General features: G+C 35.9%; 1 protein-coding gene across 23 annotated transcripts in view; it reads left to right on the top strand.

Moving 5' to 3' along the window:
* Nucleotides 1-12,177, top strand: part of picalma (phosphatidylinositol binding clathrin assembly protein a) — a 45,969-nt gene that overhangs the window by 20,368 nt on the left and 13,424 nt on the right. For 8 of the 23 annotated variants that reach the window (XM_051909248.1, XM_051909256.1, XM_051909251.1 and 5 more), the window contains exons 7-16: nucleotides 582-688; nucleotides 770-811; nucleotides 2,793-2,878; nucleotides 3,963-4,086; nucleotides 5,079-5,218; nucleotides 6,093-6,190; nucleotides 7,824-7,976; nucleotides 9,786-9,869; nucleotides 10,137-10,217; nucleotides 12,047-12,154. In XM_051909248.1, the coding sequence (XP_051765208.1) occupies nucleotides 582-688; nucleotides 770-811; nucleotides 2,793-2,878; nucleotides 3,963-4,086; nucleotides 5,079-5,218; nucleotides 6,093-6,190; nucleotides 7,824-7,976; nucleotides 9,786-9,869; nucleotides 10,137-10,217; nucleotides 12,047-12,154 (1,023 nt within the window). The remainder of the gene's footprint in view (nucleotides 1-581; nucleotides 689-769; nucleotides 812-2,792; nucleotides 2,879-3,962; nucleotides 4,087-5,078; nucleotides 5,219-6,092; nucleotides 6,191-7,823; nucleotides 7,977-9,785; nucleotides 9,870-10,136; nucleotides 10,218-12,046; nucleotides 12,155-12,177) is intronic. The other 15 variants (XM_051909267.1, XM_051909272.1, XM_051909268.1 and 12 more) reach the window with 6 other exon arrangements.

Below are 12,177 nucleotides of genomic sequence, written 5' to 3' on the forward strand. Positions count from 1 at the left end.
TTAGCTATTTATCAACTAAAGTGCACCAAAAAGAGATCTGAGTCCACTTTCAAATTCAGATACAGTGTGAATGCAAAGAGATCTGGGTACATTTGTGTCTGCAAAAGAGGTTTAGTTCGGTTCCATTAATTCAGAGCGGTGTTTGCATGGCCTGTTGAAGAGCTGCTGTTTTATTGTGATTTTGTTCCCTCTTATTTTGTATCTATGATATCTAAGCAGCAAAAATATGAGATTATCATATCGCTGTTCAAATCGCTACTGAAGTGCTTGTTAAAACAATCGCAATATGATATTTTTACTAAGTTGAGCAGTTCTACTAAGTGTTTTTGTTGGATGGCTCTGTTTAAGGGCTGAGCTGCATCCGTTGGCTTCGTTCAGTGGTTATATGTTGGATGAGAGTTTCTGTGAGAGACTGACATACTAGTGAGAGCCGCTTTGGGTTATGTTGTGATGACAGATGCCAAGCATAACTTGGTCTGGTGAAGTCACAGAGTGAAAAGCAAGCCCCCTTTAAAATGTGGTGGGAACTGGGAATGCAAAACTATCCAAAAATCTGACTTCATACCTTTTCCCGTCTGCAGAGAAGTACTTTGACATGAAGAAAGCCCAGTGTAAAGAAGGCCTGGACATTTATAAGAAATTCCTCACTCGAATGACGAGAATCTCAGAGTTTCTCAAAGTGGCAGAGGTAAGATGGTGTAACCTAGCTTATATAATGAGTCAATACGCATGGAGCACACATTAAAAAACTCTTTCCTGCTCATTACAGCAAGTGGGAATCGATCGAGGAGACATACCGGACCTGTCACAGGTGAGGACACAAATATATCAGTCTTGGTTTTAAGGAAAAACTTACACTGACTGACTGCTTTCCCTTTCTGCCTATCGGCTACTTATCTGTCACTCTGCCTTCTTCCTGCGAGACACGGCTTGAGCTCCACAGCAAAACTTAGCACGGCTACATTAGATTCAAACGAGTGTGGGTTGTAGAACTCTCTAACCTGCTGTTACCTAGAAATCTTAATACTTAACATGAGTTTTAGAAGAAAAAGTCATCTGAGAGTTCTAGAACTGCAGCTAATTTGCTTGTGCCGTGCGACTGCAAACCGCAGGCCTGCCGCGGTCGGTGCATGCGGACATCTCTGCATGACATTGGTGGGAGAAACTATTCTAACTGTCCTTATTGCTTGATTCATACAGCACATAAAGGTGTGATACTGTAGGCAGCTTACAGGGCTAGACAGAATCAGGGCTAGGTTTAGGTTTGATTTCTTTTGTTTTCTTTTTTAACAACTAGGTTTTTACATGTTTGTGTGTTTAGGAGACCGTATTAAAAAGAATGGGATTCTTTTCGTAAGGTTGCAGCAGAGCAGAATCATCATTAATATTAAATGGGACAGGTTCCCCTCAATATTCAGAGTTGTGATCAGTTATGTTGGTTTTTCATCGGATGATTTTTGAACATTTATATATTTATATGTCCCCCCTTTTTTTATATATATATATATATATATATATATATAATTTGGTTACAACTTTGGATTGCAGTGAGAGTAAACAAATAAATGCTATTTTTCTTTTACATAAATTATTTTACATATTTCAAGTTTACAAGCTCTTTGGGTTTGTTTTTATTCTGCTGTACTGTTTTGCAGTTTCTGAAATACTCTGAAAACATCTCTGTTAAACTACCACCTTTATATTCTGTATCTTTCCTTATCTTTCATTTTTCAGTTTACAGTTTGTGTAAGTACCTGCATCTCACTCTTTTCTCTGTGTTCAAAGCCTTTGGTTTGTACCTTTGCATGCTATCGGTGTTTTTGTACAACAGTGATTCTCCAATTAGGGGGACATTTCTATCTGTAGTATGTTGTTTTTTTTTTTTTTTTTTTTGTGTATGTATAGTATTTTTTTTAAATAATATAAAAAAAGTACAGCTTTTCAGTTCATTCAGTATTTATGTAAACAGGTTATAATTTTTGTAATTAATAATATAGAATTACTGTCCCCAATATTTCGTTATATACCATCATGCCAAACATTTTAGAAAATATAAAAAAAAAAAAAAAGGTTCTATTTAGGTATAATGGAATGAGAAGTGAGTGGGAACAAATATTATTTATTTTAAAATCTTAATGTTAAAGCTTTTTGTGTTTGTACCGAACTGATCAATAATTGTAATCAAATTATTTATTTATTTTTATTTTATTTTCTAATTTTTTAATTAATTAATTTATATCAAGTCCAAGACTTATTAAATGGGTCATGACATGAGAAATCAAATTTTAAGTTTGAGGATTATATGTTTGTTTGGAGCATTTGACATCAGAATGTTTTGTAAAGGAGGCAATGTAATGGAGAGTTTGCAAAGAAACATTTACTGAAGGATAAAGCAGCCCGCTGTATTGGATATGATAGCAGCTTAATATTTGTATTTTTTTTTGGTGCTATAACCTCAAAAAATTGGTCGTGACCCCTTCAAACTTTTTTTTCCAAAATGTGAAAAAAATCAAATTGTAACATCATTGCCATACAACATCAAAAAGTTGATTCCAAAATCTAGTAGAAGGTTGTTCATAGTTAGGTCCTTTAGGACATGAGATAATAATAATTATTATTATTATTATTATTTTAAACATTTTAGATTGATACATTTCATTTTTCAAGATTTCAAGTTGTCGAACGTTCCCCTAATTGAACAATCACCTATATATGTTGCGTGCGTATATTTGTTCTGTGGTCTGAGAGTGTGTCCTGGCCTGTAAGATAATGTAATGTTTCCATTCCTCTAGGCCCCCAGTAGCCTTCTGGATGCCCTCGAGCAGCATTTGGCATCATTAGAGGGGAAAAAGGTCAAAGACTCCACAGCCGCCAGCAGGTACAGTGATTTTCAAGCAGTTCATTTTGAACTTCCTAGTATGTGAGGGGGTTGCTGTCTTCATGCTTTGCATTCAGCGAGTGCGTGCGACTTTTGGATGTGCCGAGTGTGTGTGTGGGAGAGGTGTTTCAGGGAGTTCTGTGTCAGGTTAAAAGTTCTATGCAGTTTTTCCAAGTAAGGGGGATTTTGAAAGTGTTATATTGATTTTTATGACAACAATATAATACTGCCATCTAGAAATCACAACATTCACAAGATATTGAAATGTGCGTATGTGTGCGTGTGTGTATTTTGGTACATTTTCATTCTTTAACTCTTTATCTTTCTTTATCATATTTTGCATGTTGCACATGTTTCAATATTGTAGTTATTTAATTATTTGGTAACACTTTACAATAAGGTTCATTAGTTAACTACATTAGTTAACATGAACTAATAATGAACTACACTTCTACAGCATTTATTAATCTGTTAATGTTAATTTCAACATTTACTAATACATTATTGAAATCTTGTTAACATTAGTTAATGCACTGTCAACTAACATGAACAAACAATGAACAACTGTATTTTCATTAACGTTAACGACGATTAGTAAATACAGTAACAAATGTATTGCTCATGGTTAGTTCATGTTAGTCAATACATCAATTAATGTTTAACTAATGAACCTTATTATAAGGGGTTACCAATTATTTAATGTATTGTTTTATAATAAAGTATTGCTATCTTCTATCAGGTCATAATTGGTACATAATTTGATGTACCATTTCATTTTCTTATTTTTTTCAATGTTACATAAACTAGGACAATCAGTCGATGGTGTTTAAACCGTAAATTGTACAGGAGGACTTTACAGGAATTTGATGACTTGCAGTTTGGATGTAGGCTAAAAAAATGCTAACTTTGATAACATTGACCCTGGACTTCCACAAAAAGTGTCAAAGTTGGTTCCTGGAGCGGAAGCAGTAAAAATGTGCTCTGTGCTCATGCTAGTAGCGCTGATGCCCATTTATGCAACCTTAGCATTTTTCAACAGTGGCATGTTTACTGTATCAGATCCTCTGTCTGTCTTTCCACTCAGAGCCAGTACGCTGTCCAATGCAGTGTCCTCCTTGGCCAACACGGGTATCTCTTTCACCAAAGTTGATGAGAGGGAAAAGCAGGCAGCTCTGGAGGAAGAGCAGGCTCGATTAAAAGCACTTAAGGTATGTAACGACCATCTACAAAAGAGTGGAAAGGGTTTTTTTTTTTAATAAAAGCTGATTATATTGGAGCATACCCAATTAACAAGGTTGGGGGAGAATGGGGTAAGATGAGCCCTGTATCACCCCATGTATCTTGACAACTGACACTTTTATTGACTGTGGAAAGGAGAAGCACATGGGAGGAGTGCAAGGCACCCATGTACTTTAAAAACAGTTTTTGGCTTGTCAAAGTAAATTTTTAGCATAATAGATGTAATGGCTGTTACATCAAAGCAAATATTTGTCCAGGTCTAAAAATATTTATAATGCATGTTAGTGATTTAGCAATGTATAAAACCATGCAAATCATTTAGCTAAATATTTGATAGTTTATTTGAAAGGAACAGTTTACAAGTAAACCAAATCCTCTGATACGAACCAGAAGATGCTTTATCATATATATCTTTCCACCTGTAGTGCCTAATGGCCTAACATGGCTGACATTGCAGAAAAACTACCAGAAACCTTTTGACTAAAATGTTTTCAGTTTCAGTGACATTTATTCATTCATTCTAATTTAGTTTTTTATTTCATTTAATTCTCTGTTTAGTCTGTTTTTGGGAATCTTACAACTTTGGTGTTCAACATATTGTTTCAGAAATGCAAACAATTAAAGATATTGAAACTTCAACTTCATTTGGTTTTATGTTGTTTAAGTTAGCTTTAAGAAAAGAAATATGATTATTTGTAAAAGGAAATTTGATTATTAAATTAGTTTTTAAAAGAGGTCAATTATCTTTAAAATTTCACATGGGTATGATTCAGATTCTGTTAGATGGTCAGTTTACACCCAGATGGTGCAGCTTACCCACTGACTCGGATCAACTTACCCCTAACCTGGTACTTTCGTTGTACTTCTGCCTCATTTTCCTTTATCCCGAGGACTACATAAGTAAAAAATGCCTTATCTTACCCAACTCTCCCCTATGCTGTTTGGTATTTCCTTCACCAAGGAGCAGCGTCTAAAGGAACTGTCCAAGAAGCCCTCCACATCCTCCACGACTGCGGCATCTCCTGTTTCTACCGCGACGGGAACCATCAGTACCGCCCAAGCCATTGACCTGTTCTCCACATCCAGTAGCTTTGCTAACAGGTAATAATTTTATATATGTACAGTTTGGGGTGAGTAAGATTTTATTTTTTTATTTTTTTATTTTTTTTGAAAGAAATTAATACTTTTATTCAGCAGAGATGCTTGAGATTGATTGAAAGTGACAGTAAAAATATTTATAATGTTACAAAAATTTCTATGTCAAATAAATGTTGTTCTTTTGATAGCAATCAAAAAATACTGGGAATAAAATTTTTTCAGCCAGTCAGATTGTGTGGGCAGAACTAATTGCTCTATATTTGATGATTAATTCCACAGTCTTTTTGTTCTGATGATACACGGCTGGTAGTGATTATTTTCCCAGTTGGTGCATGAGTGCACATGTGCAAACGTTTGGCATCAATCTTCAGCTTTTAGTGTTTTATTAGGGCTCTATGCAGGACTACAAAATTACGGCAAGTTTAGCGATTACGTTACAGGCGTATGTGCTTATGATGTCATCCAAGGAGCAACAGGGACATGCGTTATTAATGCTGCTTACATCAATATTACTATTATACTTGCGGTTAGGGGTTTGTTCAAATCAGATTAATCTCTGCTGTCCTGAAACTGTGCGGCTTTGTATAGTTAAAAAAAAAAAAAAAAGTTTAAAATCAGGCTCCGGTTCTCTTGTTTGCCCTGTAAGTGTGTGAATTCCTGCCCAGACAGGATTTGGCTGTGAAGAAGGTAATGATTGCATGTGAATTTCCCCCCAACTCCCTAAGTCTCCACTTTAAGCACTTCAAATCAACGTGCCAAGTTTGTCTTTGCCATATAACTGTGAAATGCTTGGCGCTTAGACTGCCGTTTAATGGAAGACATTAATGTGATTTGTGGGTGTGTGTTTCTGTTTGTCTTGGTGCGTGTCTGGCTCCAGTACTCCGAAGGTGCCGAACGATCTGTTGGACCTGCAGCCCGCGTTCCAGCCCTCCCTGCCTCTCTCCACCGGCCTGCCTTTAGCCAACACATGGGGAGGTGAGCGGGTCACACCACAGGAACTCACAGATCTGCATTAATATGTATCTGAAAGAAATCGAGCTTACATCAACATTGTCTTCTCCTCTGAAGCCATGAATATTCCCTCTGGAATTTTATCACTTAAAGGAAACATGTTCTTGTTGTATGCATCTAAATAACATCTAATCTGTAAAGTCTGATATACAAGGGCCTAATTTTTAACCAAAAGAGCTGATAGGGTGTGTAATGTGATATTTAACCTGATGGAACTGATATAATATTGGTTTCCAATATTAGCCAGGCAGATCCAGAAAAAGCCTGCAGCTTTCAGTGGTTATTGAATTATACTACGTAAACATGCTCAGTAACTTTCCCAGATGTATTATCTTGATGTGAGTTGAAGCTCGTTGGAGTTTCAAGTAGGCTTTACACTGTTCAACAGCAGAGTGCTGTCATGTCCTACTGCATTTAAAGGAATAGCTCACCTAAAAATTATAAATCTGTAATCGTTTATCCATCCCTATGTCATTCCAAACCCTTATGAGCTTCATTCTACCGTGGAACACAAAATGTGAAATTTTCACACTTCTCCAAGATAATGGAAGAAAATTAAAACTTAGGCTGTCGCACTCCAAAAACGCCTTGTAAAAGTGATCCTTTCAACTTGTGGAACATATTCCAAGTCTTGGAACAACATATGTGAGGAAATGTGAGAATTTTCATTTTTGGATGAACTAATCCTTTAATGTTAATAGTGAAAATGATATGAGGCATTCATAGATGTTGAATTTCACATTGAATTTTGGGACATAATTTATTTTATTAATGTATAATATTGTGTGTGTGTGTATATGTGTATATATATATACACACACACACACACACAGTATTATACAATAATGTTTTATTTTAATAATGTATAATACTGTGTGTATGTGTGTGTGTGTGTGTGTGTGTATGTATATATACACACACACACAGTATTATACATTATTAAAATAAATTATGTCCCAAAATTTAATGTGAAATTCAACATCTATGAATGCCTCATATCATTTTCACTATTAACATTAAAGGATTAGTTCATCCAAAAATGAAAATTCTCACATTTCCTCACATATGTTGTTATATGTGATATATGGCAGTATTATTTATAATATAATATACACACACACACACACACATTGAAACTTATGCACAGCCAGTAAAAAGTTATGGATTTGAAGCTTTAAAGTTTTACAATAATAAAAAGTAATTAATAATATTTAATATTGTGTATATGTAAATAGTTATGTATTACATCATTTTAGTACAACTTTAAAGCTGCAAATCACACTAAGGTTTACTGAATGTATTTGATTGCCAGTCAAATACAATTTTGTGCATTGTAATATTTGTCCTGATTCAAAGAATCATTCCTGTCCATTTATCTTAGATGCATGATTTGTTACATGTTCATTACAACCCGTGTCGGATGTCTGATTCAGTCTAGTGCGATGGTAGTTTATTTACATCTGAAAGCATCTAAGTCTAGACCAAACAGACTCCACCTCATTTTGTCTGTTAGTCTCTGTTTGCATGTTCTCTCGGAATCTCTCTCTCTAACCTCTTCTTGTTATGTTCTGTTTCTGTCTTGTCTTTGGCCGTGTAGATCCTTTCACGTCTACAGAGGCCGTTGACGACTCCATTCCAAACTTAAATCCTTTCCTTACAAAACCTGTTGTTGATCCTGTCCATCTGCCTGTTGTGTCTTCAGATGCTGTTAGTTTTTCCTCTAGGACATCCAGTCATGAAATGTTCGGTGGTAAACGGCTGTTTTTTTTTTCTCATGTGGTGCACTGTTTGCTTTCTTTCACCTGCTGCGTGCTGGTCTGTTTTCCCTCCACTCTCATTTTTATCCTGAATGCTCCATCGCATCAAGTGTACAGAGACCTGCTGGGCAGTGACCCGATTTAACCCTTAAAATACCTGATACGTGTGTCTCAAGTTCATACCAGCTGTGTACTCAAAACCTAGTGAGCTGCCTACCTAGACAGTATTTTTTAGATCCAACTCAAAACTTCAAATGCGCCTATGATGCGCAAAAATGCTGTCTGCGAAGGCAGCTCAAAATGGAATACTAGCCTACTGCATACAGTAGTATACACTAAATAATGCCTGTTTACAAAAAAATTAATTAGAATTAAATTTCACATACTAATTAATTAAATTGTTTACATAAATAAATGAATTTTTGCTTACTAATTAGTTAAATACTGTGTAAATCAGAGCACCAAAACACACTTGTAGCCAATCAGCAGTAAGGAGCGTGCCCACTCATTAAGGGGGAGGTGCCTGTGCTGTATCGCGTGTTTGTGAATTTGGGGGTGGAGCTATCAAGATGGGTGTGTGATCCTTTTGGGTAGGTGCGTGTTTGTTTTGGTGATTTCAAATATTAACAGCATTTCTCAGAAATTGTTTACTGCACCTTTAAGCATTAAATGTTTTATACAGAATTCTACTATAATATTTATGTAAAATGTTATACATATATAGTAGCATTATGATGTTACTTTAAGACTTTATTACATGCTTTATTAAGACAAATTACATGCATTTTTAATCCGTGAGCTGCCCTTTGGTTATCGGAAATGGAAATGAGTAAAAAAAAAAAAAAAAAAAAAAATACATTTAAAAAATGTCATTTCATGATTGGTATATGTAGAATACACAACAGCAGTGACAAGAAGAAAAAAAAAGATAAAAAAAGAATAAAATAAGGTACCATTATATAAAAAAAAATTATCAAATCGTGAGTCTAGAAAAAATAAAACTCTGGCAGTTTTTATTTTAACTTCCTATTCATTTTTCACAGTGGAAATTGAAGGTCATGTCAAACGCATTGCATTGTGGGATACAGTGATTCTTGCAGTGTACCTGGGTTGTATACTGCTTATTTTGGCAAATGGTAAATAATTATAATTCATAAAATTGTCATATTATGCAATATATACTGCAGAAATGGTAAGAGAAGTATGCTATTCTAAACACAGCCTAGGTTTTGAAACACAGCCTGTGTGTTTGTTTGTGTATGTGTATGCCTTTCTATGATTGTGTTAAAGCAATAAAGGAAGTCTAGCTTCTGTGAGTTTGTTCTATGCTGGGGACATTATTTATTATGTTCTCGGAGCGAACAATAACATATTTGATAGAGTGACAGACAGATGGTTTGTTGTTACTGTAAAGCGTGTTTGTGTTTGTACAGCTGTAATATGGTGACTTATCTTTTATGGTCTAGTAATGCTGGTCTAATATGAATAGACAAATGTGTTCAAGAGTGAGAATGGCTGTTATCAAGTACAAATTAACTGCTTAAAAATGTATGTTCCCTATTTGAGTTTGGTGGTCCTTTTTGCCCACACTAAACCTCAAATAATTGCTTTTTATATGGTGATTTTTCTGTATGGGTTTGTATGATGGTCTCTGGACCACCTTACTCAAAAAATATAAATCTGCTTGGTTGTGCTTTGCTGCCTTCCTTGATTTTTCTTTTACCCTTTTTATTCCTCCCATCCTTAGAGTGTTAAGTTTTAAAGTTTTTCCCAAATGTCAATTTCATTTCTTGGTTCTCCAGATAATTACAATCCCTTTATTGATTCGAGCAGTTCCGTTGCGTCACCCGTCGAGCCCTGCGCTCGGATGGGCTGCTTCCTCTCAGGTACAGACGTCACAGCGTGATTTATGTTTTCTGACCTCAGGAAACATAGTGGCGTTCCCCCATGGTTTCCCCTCTGAGTCCTTTTTACCCCCTAAAAATTGAAACTTAGTTTTTGTTTTAACTCCACCCTCTTAACTTGAATATAGAGTATGCAGGCTTTATATCTTTTTCCCTGGTATTATTTTTCATTTTTATTGCATATTCCTGTCTTACTTCACTAATTTTCCCATTTCTGGCTCTCCTGTGCTTTTGTTCTGGGCCTGTCAGACTCGTTCTGCTCTCCAGCTGCCTACCCTAACACTCCTCTCTTCCACTCTGAGCCCTCCGCTGTAGCTGGACTATTCGGAGGTAGGTGTCGTCCCTCTAGCCTGTCTCTCTTTCTTTCCTACAGCTGTCTCTTGTCCTTTTTTTTTGTTCCATTCACAGGTGTGCTTTTGTTGAGCTGATAGGAACAGGTTGGAAGTTGATTCAGACATTTGGTTCACAGTTCAAGTTTGCAACGTGTTTTCAACCTTCATAACTAAGATTATTTATTTATTTATTTTAAATAGGGTCGTCAGTTTAATAGTTTACCTTAATTTAGTCCAATTAAGTTAAAAAAAAATAAAAAATTCCTCTTTCATGTCACCTTCAAGGTGATTATTCTAGTATTATTTATATATTTTTATGTATATGTGGATCTTTTTATTTTAGTAATTTCGTTGTGCCTTTTGTCATTTTTAGTTTTTTTATTTTTATTTCTATTTAGCTATTTAATTAATTACAATACTCATGTTAACTTTCATTATCTCTACAAAAGTAAATCCACTTAACCAGCGAATTATTCTTTGACAGCGATGCCATAGAAATGTACAGAGCTACCGCAAACCGGAAGTTCAAAGACAATTTTATAAAGATGGCGGCACGCTTGTTTCTCTAGCGCTTAAGGTCTATACTGCAGGGCTGTTGAAAGCTTGAATCTGATTGGTTGACGAACGTTCTAAGATGTGCAATTATTTTCAGGGAAACGCACGGCTAAAGTAGTTCTAGGCAGGTCTTGCCAAATCACTTCGCCAAATGATTTCAGTTAGGCTGTTTCAGTAGGTCCTACTCCTTGCAGCCTACAACCACAAAAGAAACAAAACCCACAATGACACCGACCAAGCAAATAAATATAGTAAACAATAGGATAAAAACGACAAATTATTGTCATGGTTTTTGCCACAAAATATGTTTTATTGTGTCCTGAAATCGCATACTCTCTCTTTCAAACGTACACACATACTGTATAGTATGGACACACACTCGCACAGAAACATGTTGTCCATGCTGCTCTGACGAATTAATTAGTAAAATAGTTACTGTAGAGCAACTTAAAAGCTACATGACATTTCTCACCAGTGAGGTAATAACTGTGCAGTCCTTGAGGTAGATAAACTAATAGTTTCGCTATTAGTAGAGACTGCAGCCGTGAGAGATCAGTTAGGCTAATTCACATATGCTTATTCAACTCTCTCTCTCAACTGTGTTAATAACTGTATCAACTGTATTAGTCTGCTATCGAGGCTCAAGCCTCCGTTACTAGTTCTGAAATTGTTTTTGAATTAGCAACAGAGGCTTGGGATGAGATGCGTAAGAAATTAGTCCCACACACGATTGTTTAAGGACAAAAACCTGACAAATGTCTTAAAATGCATACTAACATCTGAACAGTGTCTTGAGGTGTGGTAACCTCCGCTTCACATCGTGGCTGTATTACCACCTCAGGTGTACATTATTTTCTAATAATTCAATGGCCTGTCGTCAATTATTCCTTACTTTCACCTTAAATGGCTCATACTCATTTAGGATACTAGTTTACAGGTACAATGAAGAAGGGGAATAAATGAGGAGCTTTTGTCTAAGTTGGCATGATGAAGTTGATGTTGGTTAAAGTTAAATGGCTGCTTTTTTTAATACAATCATGTTGTTGGCTAACCCAGTCAAATAGCTGACATTTTTGGAAGTCTCTCAACTACGACAGAATCGATCCATTTAAATTAATGATGGCAATTATGCATTACCCATGAACTGGAAGAAAACATTAACCACTGTCTGGCATTTTTCCTGCCATAACATGTGTAGGCGAACCAGCCTGTGGTGGGGGGTTTTTTTTTAATTTTTTTTTTTTAGGTCTGACCTTGTTTCCTCTAACACAGGGTTCTCTGCACCTCCCGCCGCCCAGCCTCCCAGTTCGACAGGCCTTAATGTCGACTTTGACTCCGTGTTCGGCAATAAGTCGGCCGCCAACAGCACAGACTCTGCTGGTAAGAGAGAAGTTAACTCAGTT

The sequence above is a fragment of the Ctenopharyngodon idella genome, chromosome 10 (assembly GCF_019924925.1).
Source record: "Ctenopharyngodon idella isolate HZGC_01 chromosome 10, HZGC01, whole genome shotgun sequence".
NCBI classification, from domain to species: domain Eukaryota; kingdom Metazoa; phylum Chordata; class Actinopteri; order Cypriniformes; family Xenocyprididae; genus Ctenopharyngodon; species Ctenopharyngodon idella.